Raw genomic sequence first — 27,900 nt, 5'->3', positions numbered from 1 at the left:
AAGAAAATAAAACTTTTCTCCTCCCACAATATTGAAAACATCTGAAAGACAACTCGGTCATTGGTCACAGCCAGTACGGCTTCATGGCAGGAAAGTACTGCTCATCAAACCTGATTCCTTTTCGTAACAAGGTAACCCATCTGGATGATCAAGGGAATCCAGTTGATGTAATCTTTTTAATTTCAGTAAAGCTTTTGATACTGTCTCTCACAGGATCCTTCTGGACAAAATGTCAGGCACACAGCTGGATAAACACATCATGCCATGGGTGAGCAAATGGCTCACCACTCAGGCACAAAGGGTTTTAGGGAATGGGGTGACATTGGACTGATGACCTGTCACTGATGGGATTCCCCAGGGCTCCATCCTCAGCCCTGTGCTCTTCAACATCTTCATAAATGACTTGGATGCAGGACTGGAAGGGATACTAAGTGAAGTCACAGATGATACAAAACTGGGAGGAGCTGTTGACTCTCTCAAGGACAGGGAGGCCCAGCAGAGAGACTTTGACAAATCAGAGGACTAGGAAATCACCGACCATATGAAGTTCAACGAGGAAAAGTGCCAGATTCTGCACCTGGCACAGGGCAGCCCTGGATGCACAGACAGACTGGGCAATGAGATGCCAGAAAGCAGTGCTGTGGAAAGGGACCTGGGGGTCCTGGTTGATGGCAAGTGGAACATGAGTCAGCAGTGGAAGGCAAGCTTTGTTCTGGGGTGCATCAGGCACAGTATCAACATATACCACAACCACAGAGAGAAAATAGGTTAAAAAAGTAGCAAGAAAAATTTATATTTGAAAAAAAGAAAAAAGATTGAGTAGAAGTGGAGTTCTGCTAACTTCTGTGTTCATTGCTCTGAAATCTTGATTTCAACACGTATATATTTCATTAAATATCAACCTGTAAGACAACTGTGGATTGAGAAAAAATAAAGGGCAATGTGGACACTGAGGTCTCTGTTCAATTCAGGCAGAACTAACTCATGAATCAATGAAGGTGGCAGGCAGTAAAACCCTTCCTCTGTAAGGGTGAGAAAGTTTTATGTTGCTCATATTTGTAGAAAAACCATAATGAATTTTAAGTCAAATCCAAATTTTCACTTGCTATATTGCAAGCTTTGCAAGATGATCATCTAGTGATTTCATGAACAGCAAATGAATAATATTTTAGGTAGATTCTGATGGTGAGAAAGGTTCTTGGACAGTACAAGGCATGTTTTAAAACTCACATTAAAATGCAAGTTCATACAATGATGTTATTCTGGCATCTCTTCACCTGTTTATTCAGCCTATTCAAATCTCACTATACTCATACACGTGCTTGCACCTCATGTAGCAACCGCTGGAATGTGTGGAGTCAATGAAAGCAGCACAGTTCAAGCTGCCTGTTTGCCAGCTGTCCATTTAAAGTCACTAGGTACTCACAGACAAGTCTGCCTAATTTATAAAGTTTTTCCTCTTTGTAGGTCAATGATGGACAAAAGACAACCACATGCGATTTTTTTTTTTTTAATAAAGATAAAATTACAAAAAAGGTAAAATCAGCTCAGGAAAGGCAAATTACTTTAATAGATCAGTTTAGACATTTAACATAATAACTCACATCCATTTTTAAATACTATTACATAAAGCATGGTGAAGAAAGGAATTTCTGCCTCATAATTAGAAAACTCACAATACAACTTGCCAAAAAACAGAACAAAGCCGTTTGAAAATAAATACAGTCCATGCCAAATAGTACAAAATGAAATCAGCAGTCTCTCTCCATACGAAAACTTTTCTCCTTTTAGGTATTCTCAGACTCTAGTATTATGTTCTGCAACGGATGAGAGGCTATCTTTTGTTCAAGGGTTGCTGAGCTGTTCTGATTTTGCTCTGTACAAAGGCAAAAAAAAGGTAATAACCAATTTAGAAATGCAATTTTGAATTACTAGTCATGATTCTAAAATATTTAGTATTATGAGGAACTGAAAGTGATCTCCACAGAACTGAAAAATATTATACAGTATTGACTTAACACATACTCTGCAAAAAATGTCATTATTAATTAATTAGTGCTTACCCTTTGGTGTCTGTCTTTTCACCACTGCTGTCCTTGGCTTTATCCTCCTCCTTAACATCTGAAAAATCACAAGATTTTAAATATACCAAAAAATGCAAGAAAGCCTTAAAATACCTAAGAAGTAAAGAGAATGACCAAGTTTGTTATTTTGTATGTATTTCTAGAGGAAACTGACTTTTATAAGAAGTCACTAGTTACATATTAAAGGATAGTGTTAAATGCACCCATCCAAAGGAGAGGTCTGGGCACAATGCCAAGTGATTCAGAATGCCTCAAGGCAAGGTCTCTCTTGATTGGCCATAATGATGGCATGCAGTAATGAGACCCGGAGTTCTCCTGAGCTCAAGATGTATCCAGTTCTTAGAAAAATCAGGAGTCCTTGGAATTAAACTGTCCCCAGAAGCCTATCTGGTTTCTGTTTCAGAGAAAACTAGCTGGCTCACCCCACAAAAGCAAACAGGAACAAATGTTTTGCCCAACATATATTTTTTCATCTCTATTTTCATTAAGTCATAAAAATCTCTCGCTCTAAGACTTCAGCTTATGGGGAAGAAACAATAACCCTTGCCTGAAAATATTGTACTAGTCTAAATAGCTGTATCTTGAAACTGATTAATTTAAAATAGATTATTTAAAAATGATGGAAAAGAATACATAATCTCAAACAGCAAATTAACCGTTACCAGATAAAACATCTCTCTTCTGGCAGGACTGACATTTGCAGTTCTAAAATATAGGATAAAACCACACCACAGTCCTACCTGCTTTTTTATCCTCAGTCTCTTTTTTGTCTTCTTCTATTCTGGCTTTCTTTGCTCCTTTCTTATGATCTGCAACGTTTCGTCGTCCACCTTCCCCTTCATCTTCAGAATCTGAAAACTCTTCATCACAGGCTATGCGCTTATCAGATGCTCGAACTAGGATTCAGATTTATGACATTAATTAATTAAAAAGTCCAACTATAACAGGCTTAATAAAAAAGAACTATCAAATTAAGAAAGAGTAGTAATATACTGTAATCATTTAATGCTGATAAACTAAATTACAGTCAAAACCATTTATTTTTCAAGATACCCTGGGACTTGCATAATAACTTCCAAAAAATAGCTTTGCAGAAACACAGGGGGAGAGTGGGAATATTTTAGCCATGTATCAAATAAAACTTCAAATACTGAAAACGAAGTCACAGGAGAAAAAAGAATGATTTCAACAGTTCAGCAAATGGAGGGTGCACTAATAAGAGGTTATAGAATTATTCTAATCTCAATCAAAAAAGACTAAAGGTATCAGGAAATTCTTGGCTATAGCTCCAGAACAACTCAAAGTTCATGGAAGGGTTATGGTAATAAAGTCAAGTGTAGTGTCGCAAATATGGAAAATCTTTGTCTCACAACAAAGAAAATAAAAGGCTTTTTTTTTTCCCCTTGAAACACTGTATCTCAAGTTACCTCAAAGGGAAACATAGTTTCTGTCTTTTGTTAGTCACAAAAAAAGTAAAGTACTGTTTCTTTAGTTAAAATTCATGAAGTCTTCTGAAGTATCTACTATAGATTTGAAATAGCCATGCTGTTCTATAACACAGGGCTCTTCCAGCACTTCATTAGACCCTTTAAGAGGTTCAAATGTCTACGTGGATGCCACCTTAAAATCATCAAAAGTGGCAGACCAGAGGCAAAATTTTTTATTCAGGAAACCAAAGTGCCAGTCTTCCAATACTGCAAACTACTACAACTTAGGTTCTGAGCAATTAAATCCAAAACAACTATCGACATGTTCTATAATGAAAAGATATTTCATACTAGAAATGCGTTTGTCTGGATCTTCTCCATCCTCATCTCCACTGTCTTCATGAACAGCATCTTCAGGAATGGCCTGCATCTGTACACCTGGTGCATGAGGTAACATGCGCAAGTTCTCAAATAAGCGTTGCCTGCAAGTAACAGACAAGAAAAGTTATTACTACACAGAAGTAGCATTTCCTTGGATTTCTATGAAGGTCTGAACTCTGCATTCAAAGTTAACCTGGCTTTGCTTTAGAGTCAGTTTCATTTTTCAATTAAAATAATTAGCATGCCAAGTTCAGGAAGTTTTCCATCCCTATGAGATCATTAGTATCCACAGTGTACTTGAACATCATTTTCTTTGTACTTTACAAATACTTATTTCAATCAACTTCAATTGTTAATTCCCCACAGGGTCAGCACAAGTACTGCCTGTGTGGGCTAAACTGGTGTCAGTACTACTTTGTTTATAATAAGCTAGAGTATGAAGTTGGATAAATACACTATTCTATAGTTTCTTAGAAAGAAAGTCAGACACTTAAAAGCATGAAGACTTCCCAACTGGGAGCAGTCACGACAAAATTAATTCATCTGGATATGTTTCCTTATTGGCTTTTTCAGGAAGAACAGAGACAAGTTCTGTCCTGTCTAAGCAGCCTGATGTGATAGATTATATACTCCAAAGCACCATGTGCCAGAAAAGAGGATACTGGGCTTCTTTTGGGACTCAAAACTATCATTCTGAAGTGCAAGTAGAAAGGCAGGCTTGGGAAGCATCAAATATCAGCATTTGCAACAATTATCTTAGCATCCTTCTGCACAATTTGAAGGCCTAAAGGGCAACTGATGCTTTTGTGGAATCTTTAGAGTCTCTGCTTCTGTTTAAATCCTGTGACCTGGCAAAGTAGTCTTGCCATGCATGGGCACTCCTAAAGCCAGGTGTCTTGTTGCGTCCATGAAAGCACACAATGAACTGAAGGAAGATTCTCCAAAAGGATGGGTCATTGATCTTGTAGGTACTAGTATAAGAATGTTAGACTGTGTGTTTTCTATTGACAGAGAGCAATCTCTGCCTGGGATTGTAGCGGCAAGTTTTGCAGCCTCCTTGTACCACAAAGCTCAACAATATATACCATTATAGCAAGCAGCCTGGCAGATCACCAGCTGGAGAACTACATTACTGCTGAGAAATGTTGTACAATTATATTAGGGCTTTTTCTCCCATCACACATTATAAACTCCTTTCATTTGATTGTGATTGATATAGTTGTGTTACGAACACCCATCACAGTTTATATACCAATCACTTAAAAATTACTATTTTAACAGCTTTGGTGAATTTGGCAATTTGACAGTTTTAAAGGTTATAGCAGTATTGGCAAACTTAAACATGCAATTTCACATCTTTTTCCAGCTATTTTCAGTAACCAAAAGAATTTGTACCATTAACAGCCTGTTAGAAATCAGGGCAGAGGTGGCAGTTTATTCTTTTAAACCCAGAGCAAGGACCACGGTAAGCCAAGAGTACTTCAGGCTAACCAACTGCATCCTACCAGTTCAGCACAGGATTGATTTTATGTATGCATTACTTCACCCCTGAAGTAAAATATTTGTTTGCAATGAAAATGTCAAGATGAGAGGAGGAATAAACTAAGTATCAAAAGTGGCACAGCCTAAAAACACACAGCCACCATAGCTTATAAATGAGCACTGATCAAACCTTGTGGATTTGTCAAATCGCAGCCACTCAATTGCCTGCACACGCATCACTGTCTTTCCAGAGCTTTGGATGTTTGAGCTCACTTATGACTTTTTATTTTTGCAGCTGACAGATACAAAGAATAACATTCTCAGTCCATGTTTAGACATGGAGCTGAGAATAAAAATCCTAATCATCGTGGCACACCAGCTTCTTTCCTGGCAGGATAAACCTTCTACAAAATTAGAGTGGGAATCTAAGTAAAACAGTCATCTTTTCAGATGATGGAAAAAGGAAAATTCCAAGCCAGGTCATAAATTTTCGGATTTATAGTAGGAAGACCACATAAGTATGCATTCTGTTGGAGGAAGAGACTTCCAAAAAACCCCCAACAGAAATGAAAAACATGTAAAGTCTATTCTAGTACTTATTTTTAGTGAACAGTGAAAGATATACAGTTTTTCAAAACTGCCTAACAGTTAAACCTCTGGAGAAACATGATCCATATGACCTATTTGATAAATAAGATAATCATTACTTACTTGATCTTCTCCATATATTCTGGTGTATTCTGATTAGTCATATTTGAAGGACTAATATGAAGCTTGAAGTCTGGTCCAAAATACTCAAAGTAGTCATTGTATGGCAACTCTATAAACCAAACAGCAAGACAACTTTGTTACCCAAAAAATATTTTAAATGCAACAGTAGAATTTGACAGGATGTTACTTAGAGAACCATAAAACCCTAAGCATTCAAACAACAATACTTATTATCTGGACTCCTCAGTGATTTTCCTCTAAATTATTCAATAAATAAACAAACTTGCTGGCAAAATACAAAGAGAAAGATCTACTGCAATTACACACTGAAGAACTCAATAACCAATTTGAAAAAAATAATTTAAAACTATACTTCTGCAGGAAAAAGAGTAATTGATGATTTCTTGTAGGTATTTTCAAAGTTAGTCCAGTTTGAAAGGTTTAAGTGAGCCATTCAAAATATTCCTTCAGGACAAGCTTTAATACTTGTTACTAGGCTGAAGATCACAGCTATGCTAAGTGCTGGACATTGGTTCAGTGGTGCTGACTGGTTCAGTCTGTCTGTTTCCCTCCTTACCCCACTTTTTGCATTTTCACAGAAAAAGGACCCCTGACTAGAACACTGAACCACCAAAATGAAGTTGATGAAGACTACATAGCCAGGAGAACAGCTATTTTACAGTGCTTTATTTTGCAGTATTTTGTATTGAATATGACTGTATCTTTCCAGATAAAGTAAGAGAAAAAAAAATTCCATAGAACCTTTAAGAACTAAGACATTGAAATCCATTTTTAATTGTGCCCATTGTCTTTCTTCATTTATGATTATTACAGGATAAGTAATCTTGGTTAGGTAAACAGAAAGCAGACAGAAAGACTAAGTTGCTATTGCAACATTTAGAAATGCATTTATTTCTCAGAACAGATTAAAGATGACAAGGACCCAAAAAGTAGAGAGGAATGTTAAAAAAAAAATCTAAAAAGCTTCATCTATATATACACACATATATATATATATATATATGCAATCTATTGAAAGGGGGATGCTAAGAGGAAAAAAAAAAAGTCCCAAGATAAGGAACTGCTACTGTCCCTTCAAAAGCTTTGGCTGACAAAGAACATATTTTGACATGAAAAATGGAATATATGTATCTTGAAAGGTACATTCCAAATAGTATTTTCTCACTGACAGCAGCATTCTGCTGAAGTCAGATAGAAACACTGAATCCACCAAGAGATACATGAATAGCAAAAGGTTATCAGCAAAAGTTGTGGTCAACAGCAAACTGCCCGTGACTCATTTGCAGCAAATCAGTCCAAACAACAATTTTATATAATTGGCATTCCAAAAGCATATCCAGGAGCATATTTGGCCAGAAGTAAAAAGAGTTCAGGATCTTTAGGGATCTGTCTCAGAGAAATTACTTCAGTATTCAATTATTCTAAAGCAGTCTACAATAGTTTTATGTGGTTTTAAATTTCAAGATAGCTTGTATAGCCAAAATCAAGTGAAACAGAAGAGTAAAAGTCAATATGCTTTCACAGCTACTATTGTCAGATAAAATGAAGTAACAGTATTTTTGCTATGTAAAGTAGACAGTTGCACAGTCAAGAATTTCTTATGTATACCAAGTCTGTGTTGTTCAACTTACAGGTTGACACCAGTACAATCAAAATGCAGTATATATTCTTTCATAATGATGATATTCATATTAGAAATACTTACAAGTAAGGTTCCATAAGTTTTATATTTTGAATTTTCAAAAAGTAATTCAGTCATTTAAAGCTTTTGCTAATGCATAAAAAATACTTACATTTATTTAGTGCATAGGATACTGTAAATGTATTAGCTAAATCCTAGCAATAATTTTCTACCTAGTTTATTCTAAACTGATGCATTACAGCTACATATACAAATACCTGCTGTTTACTTAAAATCTCCCATGATTATTTTCTTAATTAAATATTAACTTGAATATTAATATTTACCATTAGGAATTTCACAATCTAAGGCAACAGCAGTTTCATATGTCCAGCATCGAGCCACATTACGAATTGTGTAGCCTCCTCCTCCTAACATCAGCAATGGTAAGTTAAAAGTCTTTACAACTTCCACACATTTAGCATGACCTACAAAACAAAAAGAGAGTTGACAATATATGCAAAATACCTATTAAGAAAAATATATAACAAACTATGTAATCAGACATATGCAGTCACACTTAACAAGTGAGAACTGGATTGATTCAAACAGAGCTGTCTCCCCCTAGAGCTAAGCACAACCTCACAAGAAGTCAAGACCTACAGATTAGAAATGTACAAAACACAATGGACATCATCCACCCCAGTCTTCAGAGACTTTGCATGATGGTCTATTGCTATTGTTCTGAAATGATCTTAGAATAAGTGTTTCGTCTTTCCATAACTGATGTCATACACAGTGACAAATTTAGGGACAATTTCTCAGTCAAATGAAATGGGGGAAGAAGGGAAAACAAAATCAGTACTTGGTCCTTTCTACTTCAAAATTTGAACCTGTATTAGAGGTTGCTAAGTCTTGCTTACAGAGTGAACTGGTGCCAAGACAGTACACACTCCAGGGAGATACAGCATACTGAAAGACATCTGTAGGAGGCAGCAGCTCTCTTGGTTTCCAAGATATGTAAGATGGAAAAAAATCTGAGCTGTATGGGCAACTGAAGTAGCTTTGCCACCTGGTGCAAATCAAGAAAAGAACCCTGAAACACTGCAGACCCAACAGATACTATACTTAATTTTGTCACCTACAAAACTCTAATTGTCGCATTAAAAAAAAATCCCACAAAACCAAGAAAATCCATGATTTAAACAGGCTGGACTGAAGGCTTAGCAAAAGTTTGCTAAAAATGTTATATTTTATAATTAAAATAAATAAATATAATAATAATAATAATAACAACAGTAATGCTACTTGCTAAATAACATTCCAATTTAGAGAATTACAATTGCAGATAGCAACTTAGGTAATACTAAAATAAATTAATTCTATAAGAATTAATTAAAACCATGGTTAACATATGGCTCAATATAACAAACACCACTTTAAATTTAACAATGCAGTGAAGTATTGTCATTTCAGTAATACCAATTTTACACCCAACAAGGTGTTTGATGTTTAGCATCTGTAGTCCTACTAAGCTGACTACTAACTAGTTTTATTTGCCCATCATTGTAAGTGTTGCAGATGCCTGTGGTCCTGTCATTCCAGGACGCTGTTTTAAAGCTACAGAAAGTCTGTACATAGAAGAAAGGGAATCTCTTGAGTGGCTAGGAAGCATATGGAAAACCAAGCTTCTTAACTTTTTTAGATGGACAGAAAGAAAGAGGCAACTTCAGGGTTTCTTTTGGCCATCCCTGTATAGCAAAGAAAGAAGTGATTAATCATAGTAATGAACAAAATATTTGTGACTCCAGTCCTCATCATGCAAGTGTCTTGAAAAACAGCATGAAGGGTAGAGGTTTCTAATAAGTAAAAAGTTACACAAACAGACACATCTCTGTTTACCTTTAACAGTAAGATTAAAGCATCCCAGTCTGTCCCCAGACAGTGAATCTGCTCCACACTGCAATACCACAGCACTGGGCTGGTACATCTCCATTACTTTAGATATAATCTATAATCAATATAAAACAGTAAGTCATTAAGTGACATAATGAAAATACAAAAGTAGTCGTTTTCAGAGAGCTTAAAAACAAAAAAACAAAGCACTCACTGGTTTGAATATCTGTCCATATGATTCATCATCTATACCATCCCTCATTGGAAAGTTGACAGCATAGTATTTGCCTTTTCCAGCACCAATGTCCTACAAGCAAAGATGACAAATGCTTTAATATTAACACAGAAATATATAGAATGCTATCATGAAAAAAGTCTACACAGGTCTGCTGAGCTATTCTGTACATTATACATATCTGTGAGGGATGAGAGGCAGAGTTTACTTGATTCCTGTTCTCCCATAAAATCATTTTAGAGTGCAGGAGTTGGACACCAAGATTAAAATAGTACTCTCAATTTTTTAATTCAAAGATTTAAGACAAAAAGACAAATCATAACCAATCAGTTTAATCTGGTAATAATAGCTAAGCAAACAAAAGTATGAAAACCAAGAAGAGCAAGGTCCATTCTATACAATGCTGTATAGAAGATTTGGACTTGAATAGGTTTTTAAAACGTTATTGCCCTAAACATAGGATAAGGAAGTAGCTGCAGCAAAAGGGAGAGAAGAAAAATCCAATAGGGCCGACTTCTTAAATGAACAACAAAAAAAAAAAATTTCAAGTAAATACACCCTGAATCCAACCGCTCCTATTTTGATCACCTTAAAAGCTAAAGATCTCTGCTTGACACACATTCTCATTTCTTCCATATATTTCATCACAGATAGAAAGCAATGCAGAGCAGTTAAGTGGAGCAGACAGTGAGAATTAACCTGTTCAGGCTGGCTATCTATTATAAACTATTATCAAACAGCAGTTCTGCAGAAATATCCTAGAAAAACTACAGGTCATGTGTAGCATAACGCAGCAACACAAATACTAAACTTCTCAACACTACCTATTGAAAGTCATTGACTTTTCCCTATTCCTGAACAAAGCCTCCTTAGCAGGGAATGTATCAAGAATGTGCCAGTTCCAGTAACCAACCTTTACTGGGGGTGTGAGGGAGAATGGACAGAGATGAGGAGGGGGACAAGTGGCCCAGTGAGGCACAGACACAATGTTAACAGTTGACTTTTTTTAGCCACAGCATATTATTAACATTTCATAGTATTGCAAGACAAGTGACAATAAAGACCCCTGCTGAACTCAACTCTTGCTGATTTGAAGTACAAGTTCAGAATTTCTCAGAGTTAATCATCTAGACTTTCACATGCTGAATTTTCTGACGTGATCACAGAATGGCCAGAATTGGAAGAAGGGACCTCTGGAGATCATCTAGTCCAACACCCTGATAAAGCAGATTGCAGAGGATCACATTCAGGTGGGCATTCAGTAGATGCAGAGGAGACATGACAACCTCACTGGACTACTAGAGTGCTCTTGTCACCCTCAAAGTAGTTTTTCCTCATATTCAGATGGAACTTCTTCTGTTTCAGTTTGTGTCCATTGCCCCTTATTCACCAGGTCCCATTCTTTTGATATCCACCCTTGAGATATTTGTAAGTATCGATGAGGTCCGCTCTCAGTGTCTTTTTTTCAGGATAAACAGGGCCAACATCTTTAACCTTTCCTCCTAAGAGAGATGCCCCTGTTGCCTCATCACATTTGTTGTCCTCCACTGGACTCATTCCAGGAACTCCATGTCTCTCTTATACTGGGGAGCCCAGAACTGGACACAGCACTCCAGATTTGGCTTTACCAGGGCTGAGCACAGAGGCAGGATCACTTCCCTAAACCTGCTGGCTATGCTCTTCCTAATGCACCCCAGGATACCACTGGCCTTCTTGGCCACAAGGAACACAGCTGGCTCATGGTTAACTTGTCCACCAGGGGCCCTAGGTCCTTCTCACAGAGCTGCTTTCCAGCAAGTCAACACCTAACCTATAATGGTTCATGAGGTCATTCCTCTCCTTGTCTTGCTTTACAGATTAAAAAACTAAAAATCATTAAATTGATCTTATCCTAAAACACAGCAAAGTCAAATGTTCATACAATTTCCATCTAAACAGAGTAATTGTTTGAGCTTCTCAATGGACCTTTGTTGTAACTGATGCTTGCATTAGTTTTAAAACCTAAAGAAACAATATAGCATTCTGGTAGCCTCCTATTTACCAACAGATCAAACTGACTCGCAGAACCTGGGCCACTGTGGAGAACTATGGTCTCAACTGGTCTATCTCTGTGTATAAACGGCAAAATTTGTGCTATCATCTAAGATACACAGAAGGTCAAATAACTTACTGAGGACACTGGAAGTTTAGACAGAACATTTTCTACATTCAGTAGAAAATGGATGAAAGCTGCTGAACTAGAAAACGTCAGATTCATCTACACTGACAAAGCTGCAATCACAGTATCATCATTTGACATATGATTTGTTCCTGCATCAAATAAATGTAACCTGATCAACAAACTAGATCAACTAACTAAAGAATTACAGAAACAAGCTGTAAAACAGCCCATTGGAAAAAACCAAAGAGATTTGGCTGGCAAAGTTTATAAAAATAACCATCAATGGCAGATCAAGTTAGGCAGAAGGAAGCAACACAATACTGGCCTCCAGAAGCAACACTGACTTTTCAGAGAATTAGCTCTCCTTTCAGTTCAATTAGCTTTGCAATCTCTGGAGACAGGAAAAAGCCCTATGGCGATGCAATAATTGCAATAAAGCTTGCTAAAGCCTGCATGCAGCTCTGAAAAAAAGTTGCCATGCCTGAGATACTGTTTTTCACTGACACTGCTGAAAAAAATAAATCCCAAAACCCATAAAATATTCTTCCATTTATTTCAACTATGCTATCTTTTAATTCTTTGTTCTGGGTGTGGTGAGGTGAAGAGTCCACAAACTTCCCTGTCAACGGGAAGTGCTGCTTCTAAAAAGCCAAGATATCTAACCCTTCAAAAAAAAAAAAAAAAAAAAAACTCTAGCCAAATTCAGCAACAACAGCTTGTCATGATAAACATCCTGATCTGAGCTGCTTTAGTTTGAAGCACCACTACCACCTTGTGGCCAGTCAAGTTAAACCACATGGATAAAAAGTAATCTGATTTCTTCCTACATCAATTTAGAACACAGTTTAACAGAATTTAACCATAATAACATTCAGCTACAACAACCACACTGAACTGAATGCTTTGCACCCCACTGCTCAACTTTCACTCACTCCTGTGCCTTCTGGGTATCATCAACAGGCTGGGAAACACAATTTTCAGGAGTATTAGCTGAAACACAAGTATTTGTATCTCATGATTCAGTTTAAATATATTAGGAAAACAGTCAATTCTTTCCCAGAACAGCATCTTTGTAGGTCAACTTCTTAGAAGTGTTTACAATTTTTAAAAAAAGTTTCTAACTGTATGCACAAACTAATGTGCAAAGTTGCTAACACCAGAAGAATGCCGTATCCCAGGAGTGTCTATGATAAAAGAGGTTTAATTTATGAGTTTGAAGCTAGGAATATATTAATCCTAATACTTATAATACTCTTTCAAACTGTGAAGTGGAATAAGTTTCTGTTCTAACAGACAACTGTCTAATATGAGCAATGATTTACTTAAAATTAATATGAAGGGCCAGGAAAATTTGTTTCCTGTCTCAGCTTTGCCAGAGATTCTACACCAACTTTAATGATAATTCTTAATGGGCAAATGCTTCCTCTTTCAGGCTAGCTATAATGCTCAGTACGTAATTCCATATGGGCATGCTAAAGTTCTTAGGCAGTGAGCATCATGAGAACTCAAAACACAGTTCATGACATAAGAAATATTCCAAACACAAGTCAACTGTATTACTAGGCAAATAGAAAATTCAGACTGTAACTTAAGCTTTGTCACTGTTAAAGGGTGATCTATAAACAGCTACTTTTCACTGTAGCTGCAGAATCGAAATGTACAGATAATCATAAATATACCACACTGTCTTCTTAGAGACATCTCCAAAATCTGTGTGAATTATACTAATTATATTTAAAAAAAGATTTCAGCCTATTTATCCAGAAGTGAAGATGTTAATTTCATGTAGAAGGGAATATTTTAGTTTCCTACTATCCTGTATTATTTTTCCTACGATTCCTCAATATATATATCACCCCAGGCTAACATTTTTTTCTGAAAATTTACTGCTGTATACCATTATTGGACATAGTTATTTTAGCCAAGTGCAAAAAAAATATCTACAAGGAGGACAGTAAGAGGGAATTTATCACCTAATGAAATTTCACGTTCAACCTTACCCTAAGGTCCCCTGTGCCTGGAAAATATTCACCATACTTATGGAATGATACTGTCATGACACGATCTGTGGTATAAAATGCTTCTTCAACACCATCACCATGATGGATATCAATATCAATATACAACACTCTTTGGTGATACCTAGAAAGAACATATAAGAAATCATCATTATCTCTTATATTGAGAGCAAACAAGAAAAACACTAACAAAAAAAAACCCAACCAGGCACAAAAATCCAAGATTATGATCACTGTGATGATTTTGGTTGATGTGACCATACGCTCTTAGAATTCTCAGTACAGTTTGAACATTAATAAGTTTATCTTCATCAAAATAAGGAATTTATTTAGTATTTACCCCAAACTGTCTCACTCTGCAGAAGCTATACCTCATGATTCTGCTGACATTGCTTTCTTGATCACATCTGCTGAATTCATCCCTTTCATTAACCCCAAAGACTTTCTTTCTGCCTTCTCAGTAATTATCAACAGTCTGTGTTCCATAAACTTGCAAAGAAAAAAAAATACTTATTTTCCACTGAGTTTTCTTCTCCACTTCTACAGCTTGTAAAGAAAGGCACATTCTTATTTTCAAGTGTATTGCACTTTAATTTGCATAAATTTATTACAGTACTGTTTAATATTTTCTTAAATACTGCGAATTTCAGGACAGTTTGAGATAGATAAAATCAGTGATTTATTTGAAGCCTTGGAGCACTAGAAACAGTAAGTGTCCCTTAAATTTTATGTTTTCCAGTAAAGAACAAAATCTTCCATCAGAAGATGCATTTTCATCATGCTTTGCACAGTACCAAGAGTGTGAGCACCCATAATTTCAGGGACAGTTTCCCACATCTACACAACCCATAATTATTCACAAGATTCCTTCCTTCACATGCACATTTAGCTAAATCATCCAAGATTAGACCATAGAAAATCATATCTCGTAGACTGCAGAGACAACTCCTGAATATATGCTGCACATTAAAATGAATGTCTTAATGTGTTAATATTAACTATTCTAATTGTTTTTAGAAACATTTTACATCTCTAGATTTTCAGATTACAGCTACTTCCCTTATTCCTCACCAGCAAAATCAGTTGTCCCACTCACAAGAATCAAATACCTAAAATATTTTTTCTAATAAATGGGATTTATGTGTTATTAGTAGGGATACACTCCTCTGAAGCAGTAAAAGCAAACTCAGGTCTTGGAATTTTAGTGAAGCACTACTGTTTGAAATCAGTTATATGATTACTTTTCATTACTCATTTCTTATTTTGCAGTCATTGCAGCACAGCTGTTAATTCATTACTTATTAAAACTAGCCACATTAATTAATGTAATAATCCAAGGAAGCTCAGGGCATGATCTTTCCTGAATATTCCTGTTTGATTCAGTAACAAATCAAATGACAGGAAACAAGAAGACATATTGTGAAACCAAATGGGTGTAAGATTATGAGTACAAATGATTGCCCTAAAGGATGAGGACAGTGATCCATCTAGTCCAGTATTCTGTTCCCATGCGTAGCAAAGGGAGACTTTACAGAAATATTTGCAGAAAGCAAGCAAGCCTGTCCACTTTCTGAAGTCCGCTACTCTAGTCCTTCCCCACCATCTAGAATTACAGCATATGGTGTTTTACAGGGTGCATTATTGCTCGGATTTATCTCCCATTAGTTATCTTTTCAGTTTGCCTGCATTTTATTTTGAATATATCTCTGAAGCCAAACCAGGCAGAGATTGGAGCTTTCTTAATTGAAACTGTAAAAGTTCAACATGGGCTATGAAAACTCACTCAAATAATAAATACAATCCATATCTTCAAACATTTAAATACCTAAATTTAACACTTGCTATAATTTTAACTTGTGCCTATCACAAACTTACTTCAGTAACTCAAGGATGGCAAGCACAATATCATTGACATAACAGAAACCAGATGCCTCCGATTTCTTGGCATGGTGAAGTCCCCCAGCCCAATTGACAGCCATGTCTGTCTGTTGTCTGTTCAATTTTACTGCCCCAGCTGTAAAAAGACACACAGAAGAATGAAAGCAAATGGAGTCAGAAATTTCTGATTGCCTTTAAATTTGCTACATGAAATCATATTTTATTTTTAAATAAGTTGATTTAGAACAAATCTCTTACTGATACTGAGATACTTGATACATCTCATATTTTAGAGTCTGTAATTGATATTATTATTTTTAAAATATATTAAAACCCCCTTATATTGACTTCATTTTTAGATGCACAATCAAAATTTTAAGTTGCTGATATCAACCTAGTAAAGCTATAAAATAGTTGGCAAACAACCTATACTCACCAACAGAGCCTCCAGTTGACAGCTGACAAAATTCAAACAGGCCATCAAATACAGGACAATCTTCTCCAACATTAACTGTATAAGAAATGTAGTATTTTTAGAAAACACCATTCCAACATCACCAATAAAAGCATGGATAACACAGATGCATAATTCATTCAGCATTTTAATTACTTCGCCTCCATCTCATTCATCAGGCTAATTTAAACACTGAAAACAATGCAGAGTCCTACTAGCATAACTCCAAGCTAATATTTTTTTCTTTTCTTTTAAAATTCTTTTTAGTTTCTATTGGAAGATTTGTCCCCCTGTTTAAAGAAGAAATTCAATCATTTTTAGATTTTTGAAGAAATGCTGATTAACATAGGTCATGTTAAAAAATGTACAATTACTTACAAAAATAATTTGCTGACAATAAGGCATCATAAAGAGGTTACAATACTGCCTTTAAAATTTATATAATAGCTGTCAAACTGCATTCCTAACAGTACTTGGAGCTTATTCTTATAATTAAAGGAATAAATTAATAATAGAAAGGGTGAACAGTGAATGATGAACAATTTTTACTATCTCCCTCCAAGAGGAATGAGCAAGTTCTTTTTCTGACTTAAACACATTTTCACACATTGATTTTATGCCTCTAGTATACTAAAAGCCATTTTTTAAGCAAGATTTCAAAGCACTTTCACAAACTTCACAAACTGCACATCAAGCCTTAGTATTAGCAGCAGTATTTCACATCGAGAATACATCCTATGAAAGGAGAGGCAAAAATCCTTACATATGCTTAAAGAACATTTTTGTCAAGATGACTGCTTTTCATGGAGAAGTTTAGCTAAAGGCAGGCACATGCTACTTACTCTTTTTACAATATTTCTCTAACCTCTGTACTGGTGGATACTGAGCTTCAAACAATGCTAACCTTAAAAGCATGTACACATAGACTTAGCCTGATGTTGGCACTTACATCTCTGCATTTGCTTGCTGTACTCAGACATATTGTCAGGCCTTATTGATCGGAGAAATTTGATGTATTCATCACTATGGTACTTGGTCATTTCCTCAGCAGTTGCTTTGTGGGGTCGCTGATAACAAGAACAAGTTAAAGAAACAAATTAGAGTGCTCTGCAAAATCAGCTGTGTTAAAACAGACAACTTAAAAGAAGTGTCACCTACTTTGAAGGGAAAATGGTGAAAGGAAAATGATAGTAGTAGTCTTTTACATAAAGCAAGGGCTACTCTCTTGTGATATACAACTGCATTAAATACTGCTTCACTTCTAAACAAAAGAGCTCTGAATACACTATTTACGTATTCTCTATTTTCACTTCCACCTCTCTCCACTTATTTGTGTGACAGTACTTGCAGCCCTTTAAAAATAACTTTAAATGCTTCAGTGGACATCACGTTGCCTATACTTACATAAATTTCCATTTTTCTGTATAAGCCATAGTTTAGCAGCAAGTTGTGAGTCATTCGGATTCTGTGAGGTTTCATTGGATGTCCTTGTCCATAGTAATAGTTTCCAATATCACCTGTCAATAATACACAAAAGAATAGCTATTCATATTACAAAACAAGTTTCATTGCCCCTTAATCATTCTCAGAAGATAAGTAAACAGATATGATTCCAGAAAACAAACAAACACCACAAATGGAATACTGTCTACTTCAAAAAGAACACAAGGGAAAAAACCTGCTATATGTCAGAAATAGAGAGGAAAAAAGAAGCCAAATCTAACACTTTGACTACAAGCAGACAGTAGTGGGAGAGCAAAAATATATATAAGACATGGCTTCAAATCAATAGTGAAGTTCTGGCCCAGCAGTGGGCTAGAACTGAACAATAAAATGGGAAACAGAACTGGAATCAAGAGGAGAAGAAACACTACTGATGACATAGCCACATAGTATCACAACAGAGGCCCTAGTAAAACCTATCATTTGGCATGAGCTGATTTAATGATACCATGCTCAGCCTGTTCTTAACTACTAACCCTGTTACACCCAGAAGTTAGTTCCAGATCCATTGTGGCAATCACATGCACAAACATTCCCCAGACACCTGCTGCTGGAGATCCACAGTAGTTTAACAAGAACTTTATAATCCAGATTAGCCTCTGTTACATTGGAGACCAACTAGGCACACAATTAAGATAACAAATTTGACACTCATTTCCAAGAAAGGAATAGCTGTTATCATGAGCTAGGAGTAAGTTTTCTTCTGAGCTCAGGTATTGTTGGAACACATACAACCCCACTTTGAGCACTGACATTCTCAACACATGAACCATTTTAAACAGAACTGTCTCTGGAAACATAAACGAGCTTATAAATTAAGTCCAGTTGTCAATGGCTTTCAGCTGGAGATTTCTAAAACACCTCTTCACAATGGCACCTCTTTTCTTTTTGACCCAATTTCCCAATAGGATTACTGAACTTTACCTTCTTGAACTTTTTACTTTTCTTTCACATCCTTCAATATGCTCTGCCTTGTCCACTGGGAACAAAAGAAACACTATTTTCACAATGTCATACTATTTTGTAAACTTTATCAGTCAGAGGTAAGAAGCAGGACTACTACAAAACAGCTTTAGTTTCACCTCTTCAACATGGGCTTCGTGGAAGAAGGGTAAATGTCAGCTTGCAGTAGCATCACCAGCTACCAAGAAAAACAAGTATTACAATAAGATTAAAAGTTTCAAAGCATTCTAAAATCCTTCAAGCTTTCAGTTTTCAAAGAGACAAGGAGAGTAAGAACATTTAAGAAAACAGATATAACCTAACGTACCATAAGAAGATGTAGAAAAACTACCCTTCAATACCTAGCTCTTAGCCATCCCATAGCAATTGAAATACCAAGGTTCAACATTAAGAACTTTGAAGAGTTTGGACCTTCTAACTTCGGTACTGAAGGGGAAAAATAGCACTTTTTGTCAGTTACTTATTGCAAGCCTATAGGTTTGGTCACATGTAGGTCAAGAGCAAAAGTATTAAGAGTATAAATAAACTCCTTCCTTCCAACAAAAACTTTTTCAAGCACTTTACAAAAGAATACCTTATATATTTGATGTTTATGAAAAAATCTATCACAGCTCTTTAAAACTAATGCCTAGAAGATGAAAACCAACCATTTACTAGCTCTACTTTATGTTTAGAAGTTACTGTTAAGTCCCAGATTTTAAAAAACCTTCAGGCTAGTAAGAGCTTTTAATTTTGAGATTTTTAGGAAAATAATGATTATAAACAATGTGATATTATTGAGGAAACTCCATTACAAATGTATCTGTGGCTTAAAAACAGGGTTTTTTAAGAGATCATTTCAATTTTAACTACTTCAGCTTCTACAGTTATCACTGACATTGTATTCAGAATGCTGATGGATGGGGAAGTGTACAATTAAAAATTATTTTAGATCATATGTATTATTATAATTGTATTATTTTCCCCATATAAAATAGAGAAAAAATAAAATTAACAAATTTCCCAAATACACTTGCAACATATCCTTCAATATACTGCAATTAGTCAACTAAACAAATTTTAGCTTATGCATAATCTATATACCATACACTGCAGCATACAGTTATATAAATAAATCAAGTACACTTTTTACCTTTCATTTATTTTTTTTACCCGAAAAGAGAATTTTAAAAGAATTGGCACATTGGTAGATTTAATGGGAGTTTATTTGTCAAACAGAAGATCTGTAGGTCAGTGTCTGGCAGAAGAATACTGATCCTTCTGTATTAGAGGCCAGCAGTAGTGACTCACAATAGATGTCAATATAATACACTTTAGCAACAGGCAATACAATACTATTTATATTTTTCAGGTCTTAGTATCACTAACAAAAAAAGGTTTTGGCACTAGCCTCATAAAAACAAATTCTTAAAGCATATGGACAAAATGCCTATCAAGTATCAAGGGATTAGTGATCCCTATGTAGGCAGGGGTGAGGAAGGAAAAGAGGAAAGAACCTCTTTCTTCATTAGTACCTTGATTTTCAACCAACATCATAAAGGGGACCCATCATGGAGAGGACATACCGTGATGAAGGTAAAGTTGTCAAAAGTCTCTCCTCCTTTACCTAGTGAAGAAGGTGGCGCACTTCCTGGTACAAACGCCTCATCTACTAATCCTGAAGTTTATGTATCTCTTTTTCATGTCACAGCCTTACTAGAGCACTTTGGGGAGAAAAGCAAGGTGTACCAAGAGCTAATACGTGTGAGGATGGGACACCTCACTCACTGATGGAGCTAAAAAAGCTCTGCACAAACCTCTGCCAGACTAACTCTGCTAAAACTGTATATAAAACTCTGTATATATGAGGAATGGGTACAGTGAGGCCAAGCTCACAAGATTATTACTGCAGACACCATGAATACTTCACTTTATACTTACTAATATAGAGGTAAATTCTACTAATATAGAAGTAAAAATCATACAGATAAGTTATGAGCACAGTATATCACTTACCAGTGTGGGAACACATGGAAAGCACAAAAAAAGAATGTAACTGAATGAGGAAGAGAAGGGAAAAAATGCAAAGTAGTATGTGTAAAAAGTTTGCAAACCTATTAATCTTTCACAACAAGGCTTCAAAAACTGAAATTTACATTTTATAATAAAAATGCCAGCTAAATGTCTCCCATTGAGAAGTAACAACATATAATCTCTGAAAAGTTGAGTCCTTAATTAAGAAGAGACAAATCAAGCGCCCATTTAATGCTATAGCGAACAGTGTGGAGCAGTAAACTCCTATGTGATACAGAAGACCTACCTGACAATTTGTACATACACTGTCATGTTTTGAGTCCAAATATATATAAAAATAAATAAATAAACATATTCTTCTCAATTCATGCAAGTTACATGCCAAAATAATGAGAACTATCAAATAAAAATAAACCTATGATTCCTTTGATGAGCATAAGTTTTAGACACCCACTTCTCTATCCATGACTAGCAAGGCCTACAGAAAATATTTTAACACATAGAAAAATACAAGAGGCTACGTGCCCTAAAGGAATTTTAATTCTGCCCAAAACAACACAACTAACAAAAGCTATGTCCCCAAAAAAGTATTAGTTTCTCCAGTTACTATGACATACAGAAAAATAACACCATTAAATTTACCCATTACAAAGCAGTCTGAAGTGAGTGAACTAAGAGACAGGAGATGACATCTACACTTGTTTTTTAATACTTTGTAACTTGTATGTTAGATTACTTTATAACTTTTAACTGATAAACTGTTATGTACATGGATCACATCCCTGCTTATTTTAGGTATAGTTACCATGAAATGATGAGGTATTTCAGAACTATACTATGCAAAGAAACCTAATTGCCACAAAGGAAATCACATGGAAAAAACATATCTAAAGAGCAGCAGTTAAACTGAATTTACTTCAGCAATACAAAGGGGTGAACTCATGTAAAGCTGAATGTAAAATAAAAGATCATCAGTGCCTGATGAGTCCAACAAACAGCTATTCAAACAGGCCTAAAATTACAGCACTAGTTTCTGAAGGACTGGGCATTTTTTTCTGGTTTTAAAGTTAACAGACAGCAGAAGAGTAGCAAAGATCTGACTTTTGAGCCCTGAGCAGAGGCTGGACACCATCACCATGTCTGGAAGGCACTGCACAAAGTACTGATGAATTTCCAGAAAATACTCCAGTTTAAGTTCATTTTATTTGCAGATGTGAGCTTTAACTAGAAGTACTACTCAAACAATGCCCAACTATAGTAACACACTGCCCTACTAAAACAGGTTTAGTCTCGTCTCTATGGGTGGAACCAAGAAACTCTGATGCAGATCTCTCAAATTTTTCATGAAGGTAGAGCCTTTTGAACACCCACACTAAATTATGCACAAGAACCAATCTAAACAATACTGCTAGTGCACTGGCATGGAATAAATACACAAACTCACAGTAACCACACCAGCTGCTGCATGATTCTCTAGCTGTGCTGGTCTGTGCAGGAGCACAGAGCTGGAAAGACCATTTGGGGCCTGTTCTCACTGCTGTGGGCAACTGTACAACACCTTGGAAGAGCTAAACTACCTGAGCCACAATGCTGCAAAACCATGACAACAACCTGAAGACACATGGTAAGAGACTAAACTAAAAGCTATTATAGCCTTCCACATCTAGCATGGTTCTAAGCAGTGTGAGGACCACAGTTTGCTAAGCTGTATCAAGACTAGAAACATTTCTGAAAAATATTTTAAGTAAGATCATGAAACTATTTTAATTCATATTTTAATTAGTTTTCCCCATAGTATACTGGCTTAAATTCAAGCAAAATTCCTGACCTAAGCACGATCACAAGGAATGAAAATTCTGCAAACTGGATGTAGCTGACTTTCTATTACAAGCAAATTCAAGGTAATGAAATCAAGCTTTGTCTACTCAAAGATTATTGGTTCCAAGTACAGTATTAAGACTATTAAAACTATTGATTTAGAAAAGAAAACCTTAACAACAATACACTCTGAGGAAGTGACAGGCTAACTTAAAAAATCAGCCTTAAATGATAATCACACCAAATTTCACAAAATGCAGGGGGGAGTTTATTGCATCTCAGAAGATAAGCATATATGCTTCTGGAACTTTTCAAGACATTTTAGTCTGTAACTTTTAAGAAACAGAGTAAAAGTATGTGTGGAGAGCCAATTATGACCCCCAAAAAAGAGGTAATTTACTTCAGACATGACATTCCTTTACAGATATACCACTACCTCAGGTTTTTTTTTGTTTTTGTTTTTGTTTTTTTTTTTGTTTTGTTTTGTTTTGGGTTATTTAAGGCTTCAAACATTCTCTTCACTGTGATTCAATGGCTTTGCTGGTACAACAGTTAGTATTATTCAGAATTGCCAGATGAACCACACAGTATCATCAGGATATCTATTTTAGGTATTAATTCTAAAATTTGTTCTAGTAACTCTATTTCCTAAAGCCATGTAAAATAATTGTTAGATTTGGCAACACAAATAAATGAGACATCAAAAATATTCCAAAACTGTTTCTGGCACATATAAAATATTTATTTTAAGGCACAACAGATACTATTTTCTCAACATTACTAACTACATTTAGCCTAGTCTACAGATGAGCTGCAACTGCTTTAAGTCACCATTATCCTGCCAAACACTGCCAAACTTGCTCCTCTTCCAGTTTCTCCCGACTCTTCACAGGTATAGCTTTTTTTGGCTGTTAAGGGAATCTAATCTAATCGAGTACCAAATCCAGTAATCACAGAAAAACAATACATCAACATCTAGTGAACTACAGCTACCTGACTTTATCAAAGAAAAAAAAAAAAGAAAAAAAAAGGGAAATTGATTGAAAAAAAGACAAATATTTTCAGAGAGAAAGCTTCTAAACTATCACTGTTCTTTCTTTCAACAAGGCGAAAAGTGATTTCTCTTCTCTAGGAAAAGTAAGATCTTAGCCTCAACAAAAGTATCCCTAACAGGGGCCTCCTTTCCCCTTTAGGCTGAACAAAGAACCACTGCTAGCAACAAAGAGAAGGGGGCGGCAACCACCACTCTGCCTCCTTTAGTGTGGTTAAAAAAAAAGCCAAGACAGGCCTCACAAGATCTGCCATTTCCAAAGAATAGCAGGTTTGCTAGAGCAACATAACCTTTGATATCTTGAGTGGGTTTAGCCATTCATCTTCACTTCCAAAATGGTGAAAACACCAAAGGTCTACGGCTGAACATTCTCAACCTCTGTTTCCTGACTACTACCAAGACCAGTCTCAGACACAGCCGTACAAGATTGTTACAATAGAGAAAATTTAATCAAATCTCTTAACTAATCTGTCAGTCCAGCTCACCTCCCAGTACAAAAAGGGCTAAATAAATTCAAGCTCAAGAAAACTAGACGTTCTTGCTGCTGTGGCCAGAGAAAACCGCAAACAAGTTGCTGAAAATATCTCAAACCAAGCACTTTTTCGCCATGACTGACAACGCAGATCGCAAGCCCCTGCGTCCCCACTACACCAGTGTGCAAACTCAGAGGGCCTACATGCAACTCAAATTCCACTATTATTAAACACCCACGCACACAACTTTCCGCGTTTTGCGGGAAAGGAGGCTCGTGGGAGCCAGACCTCTGCTCTGATCCGTGTTCGGTTTGGGGAATGGGGGAGGAAGGGGCAGAGTGCCCCTGTCCACTCTACCCCAGACCTCGGTACGAAAGCCCGAGGCAGGGAAAGGCCTCAGCTCAACAATCACCAGGTGCCAGTGCTACATATGGCCTGGACTTTTTTTGCAGGGGAGGAGCAAGACACAGCAGCAGCTTCAACATCTCCCTGCTCAGCGGATGGAGGGGAGTGTCTCAACTTTTCTTTTTTTTTTTTTTTTTTTTTTTTTTTTTTTTTTTTAGGGGGCGGGGTGGGGACGACGTGCGGGCGGGTGGTGAGTATTTTGGGTCGAAACAATGGCCACAGTACTTACCACCGGGCCTGGCAGATAAGGGAGCTTCCCGACCCGCACCTCGCCCGACTCCACCACCCCCGGCCCCGCCGCCCCACGGGGCTCAGCAGAGCCGACGGCGGGAGCGGGGCGCGGTGGCGCAGGTGGAGGCAGCGAGGACCCCCGCCCGCCATGGGGCCGGGCCGGGCCGGGCGTGGGGTGGTGGGGGAGGGCCTCGCCCCGCGGGACAGGGGCGGCCGTGCCGGCGGGGACCAGGAACACAGCCCGCCCCGGGCGGCCATTAGAGGGGCGCCCCCCCCCCCCCCCTTGCACGCGCGCTCCCGCGCCGGCCCTGCTCACCGTCGTAATAATAGCAGACTTTCTTCTTGCCGCCGCCCTGACTGTACGCCATAGGGCTGCCGCGCCGGGGCCGTGGGCAGGGAGCGGGAAGCCGAGGAGAGCGCGGAGCCGGCGCGGAGGGTGGGAAGGAGGGGGCGGGAGAGCGGGAACTCGCGACGCCGGGACCGCCAGCAGCGGGAGCGGGCCGGACTCTCGGCAGCGGGAGGGGCAGCTAGCGGGACGCGCCCAATTCGCCGCCGACAGAGGGAGGAGAGGGAAAGAAGGAGGAGAAGAGAACGCAGGCACGCGAGCGGACCTCACGCCCGCCTGCTTCTCCGTGATATTTTCTCTTAGTTGTACACAAAAGTCAGGGAAGAAGTCAGTGAGGATTCCTCATAAATGAATTCTTGGAGAAAACTATTTTCTGGTCCACCCCCATGGCGCGCAGTGTTAAGATCCGCCGCGGGTGTCGGGGCTGTATCCCCGCCCTCCAGCGGAGCTGTTTAACGCATGCGCGGAGTCTCCCACAGCGGCTGCGGCGGGAGTGAGGAATGAGGAGCTCCGCGCTCGGGGCCGCAGCGGGCCCGGGCCCTGCTGAGCGCCAGGGCCGCGGCGAAGCCTCTCAGCCGCCCCCCAGCACCGGCCGGCGCCGCGGGGTGCCTCCTCCCCAACCGCGCAGCGCTTTCCGCCGCGCTGGGCCCGAACCTCATCCTCTACGGGGCGGCTGCAGATGCTCGGCGGGCTGGGTTGTCGCGTCTTGTCCCCTCCCCAAATGAAAGAGTCTGCTCTTTTCCACAACAAAACTGGTTTCTGTTTTGTTTGGGTTTTTTTGAGTACTCCTGTCTGTCAGTACTCTGCCCGAGTGGCAAGTGTTGCACCTCAGTATTCCTGTTCTAGAGGAAGTTCAGAGCATGCTTCACGGTAACACATAGCAATTCTCTCAAAAAATCAAGGCATGTCACACAAGAAGCATTTAGCATCTGAATCATTTTTCTTCGAGATCTATCTGCCATTTTCTCTCCTTGCCTCAGCTCAGGTACAAACTCAGGAAGGAGAAGCATAGTGGCATTCATGCTTAGCCAGCTTGCTTGTATTTCTATTTATACAGGGATTCACACTTGTGAGGCCTGATAAACTGAATCTGGGGATACACATCAGTTACACTAAAGTTTACAGTTTCTTCAGCTGACCCCAAAGGCCTATATTTAGGGACTTCCACTCATCCAAGTTTTGACCAAGGTTTGTTGATTTGCTGGAGTCTCTAAAAGTACCTAAAACCCCTGGTTATTGCCACATGTACTTCTCTATTTGATAACAAGGCAACAAGTATAACCTATGTCACACAACAAAACCAATACATGCCTGAATAGAGGTTTGGTCTTTGCTCCCAGGATTAGGTTGCTTTTGCTCCTAGAAGTACCTCACAGGAGTCTGGGCCCTTTTAACTGATAAAAAAAAAATCATTTTATATTGTTAGAGACAGACAACTGTAAAATAAGTTTGTTAAGCACATGCATGCACAACCACCCTGAGGATAATCCTGGATTTCCTCCCCACCCTTCACCTTTTAACAAAAGGATACTATTTTATGATGTTGTCAGGTGGTATAGCATTTTTAAACAGTTTTTTTCATATTCCATTTGGAAATGTCTCTCTTGGAAATAACATACAAAACTGATTTCTACATCTCATAATACAGCTGATGTTTATTTCTTGGTGCAAAGTGCAGCAAAATATCTGCATAACACTATAAGAGGCACAATATTATCCATTTACTGATAAATTCCGTTTTATCTCAGCCTTCTTAGTGCTGCCACTACTTGAACAGACTTAGATTGGACTCTAGAAGCTCCATTATTTTGTATTGGCTATCTGCTGCATTATATGCTTCTTTGACCACTAAAATTCAATGTATTTATGAAATTACTCAACATTTCGTAGTTGCCTGATAAATTTTTCTATCAAAATAGTACAACAACATATCAGCTGGCTCAATATCAGGAATACTTTTATTGCACCACATAAGGAATTCAATAAAAGCAGTGATGTATTGTTAAAGTTCTTATTAGGGACTTCATGTGAAGAAAAAAGTTCATAATTTCAATTAGTTTCAAATGGCTACTCAAGCTCATATAGGAATAACTTGTCTTGGTTTAAATGGACTAAATCAAGAGAGGCTATGTTGCTTTCAGGGCAAAAATGACTATTCATGGTCTTCTAACATCTGAATTTAGGCAAGTGCAGCTCTTATTTAGAGAAACTCCTTGAATACCAACTCATACCTGAATTGAGAAAGTGTCAATAAGCATATAAAGTTATCCTTTAGTCAAAGGGGTAAGAATTCATTCACTGAATTCACAGTAACTCAGTATGACAGTAAGGACACTATTACATTTAAAGGTCAGTGAAGCTTAAATATCAAGTTTCACGGGTTGTGTATACAAGGGTGATTTCCTAGACCAGTCTCATGTCTAGAAATGCAGGTTTTGCAGATGTCTTCAAAGCTGCTTGTTAAGGGAACAGCATGCTACACAAAAGCTAATGATATAGAGGAAACTCTGGAGCATCACTTGCCAGGGTAAACAGGCATGAACTCCAGCCAGCTGAGGTCCAGGCCCCTTAGAAAACGGAATAGGCCATATAACAAAGTATCACTGGGAAAGGCTGCTATTACTTTTACTATGTTGCAACATACAGACACTTTATAACATAATGATGATTTTTTTTTTTATACCTTTCTGTAATTGCTTGTTTCTGTTACTGTGTGAATGCTACCTTT

The 27,900-nt window shown here is 37.6% G+C and overlaps 1 protein-coding gene across 2 annotated transcripts; it reads right to left on the bottom strand.

Annotated features, from left to right (window-relative positions):
• Window positions 1-1,547: 1,547 nt before the first annotated feature.
• HDAC2 (histone deacetylase 2) lies at window positions 1,548-25,343 on the bottom strand. Of its 2 annotated transcripts, XM_053938972.1 has the most exons (15): window positions 25,143-25,342; window positions 18,797-18,851; window positions 17,774-17,886; window positions 17,319-17,436; window positions 16,352-16,426; window positions 15,913-16,051; window positions 14,020-14,161; window positions 9,838-9,930; window positions 9,630-9,738; window positions 8,075-8,215; window positions 6,086-6,194; window positions 3,863-3,993; window positions 2,825-2,980; window positions 2,064-2,121; window positions 1,548-1,876 (listed from the first exon to the last, which is right to left on the bottom strand). In XM_053938972.1, exons 3-15 carry the CDS (start codon window positions 17,846-17,848, stop codon window positions 1,846-1,848), a joined length of 1,377 nt encoding a protein of 458 aa, XP_053794947.1. In that variant the 5' UTR covers window positions 17,849-17,886; window positions 18,797-18,851; window positions 25,143-25,342; the 3' UTR covers window positions 1,548-1,845. The 2 variants fall into 2 exon arrangements, with proteins under 2 accessions (XP_053794947.1, XP_053794945.1); XM_053938970.1 differs by lacking the exon at window positions 18,797-18,851 and having other exon boundaries at window positions 25,143-25,343.
• Between the last annotated feature and the right edge of the window lie 2,557 nt (window positions 25,344-27,900).

The sequence above is a fragment of the Vidua chalybeata genome, chromosome 3, assembly GCF_026979565.1.
Source record: "Vidua chalybeata isolate OUT-0048 chromosome 3, bVidCha1 merged haplotype, whole genome shotgun sequence".
In the NCBI taxonomy this organism is placed as follows: Eukaryota; Metazoa; Chordata; class Aves; order Passeriformes; family Viduidae; genus Vidua; species Vidua chalybeata.
This window is presented reverse-complemented; position numbering and strand designations above follow the sequence as displayed.

What these genes read in the sequence shown, in the direction of transcription:
- HDAC2 (XM_053938970.1), bottom strand. Translation starts at nt 25,194, where the DNA reads ATGGCGTACAGTCAGGGCGGCGGCAAGAAGAAAGTCTGCTATTATTAC. An exon ending in CTTTAATCTTACTGTTAAAG is followed by an intron (nt 8,216 to 9,629) that starts GTAAACAGAGAT and finishes TTTGTTTTGTAG; the next exon opens with GTCATGCTAAATGTGTGGAA. An exon ending in TCCAGACAAACGCATTTCTA is followed by an intron (nt 2,981 to 3,862) that starts GTATGAAATATC and finishes TCTGAATCCTAG; the next exon opens with TTCGAGCATCTGATAAGCGC.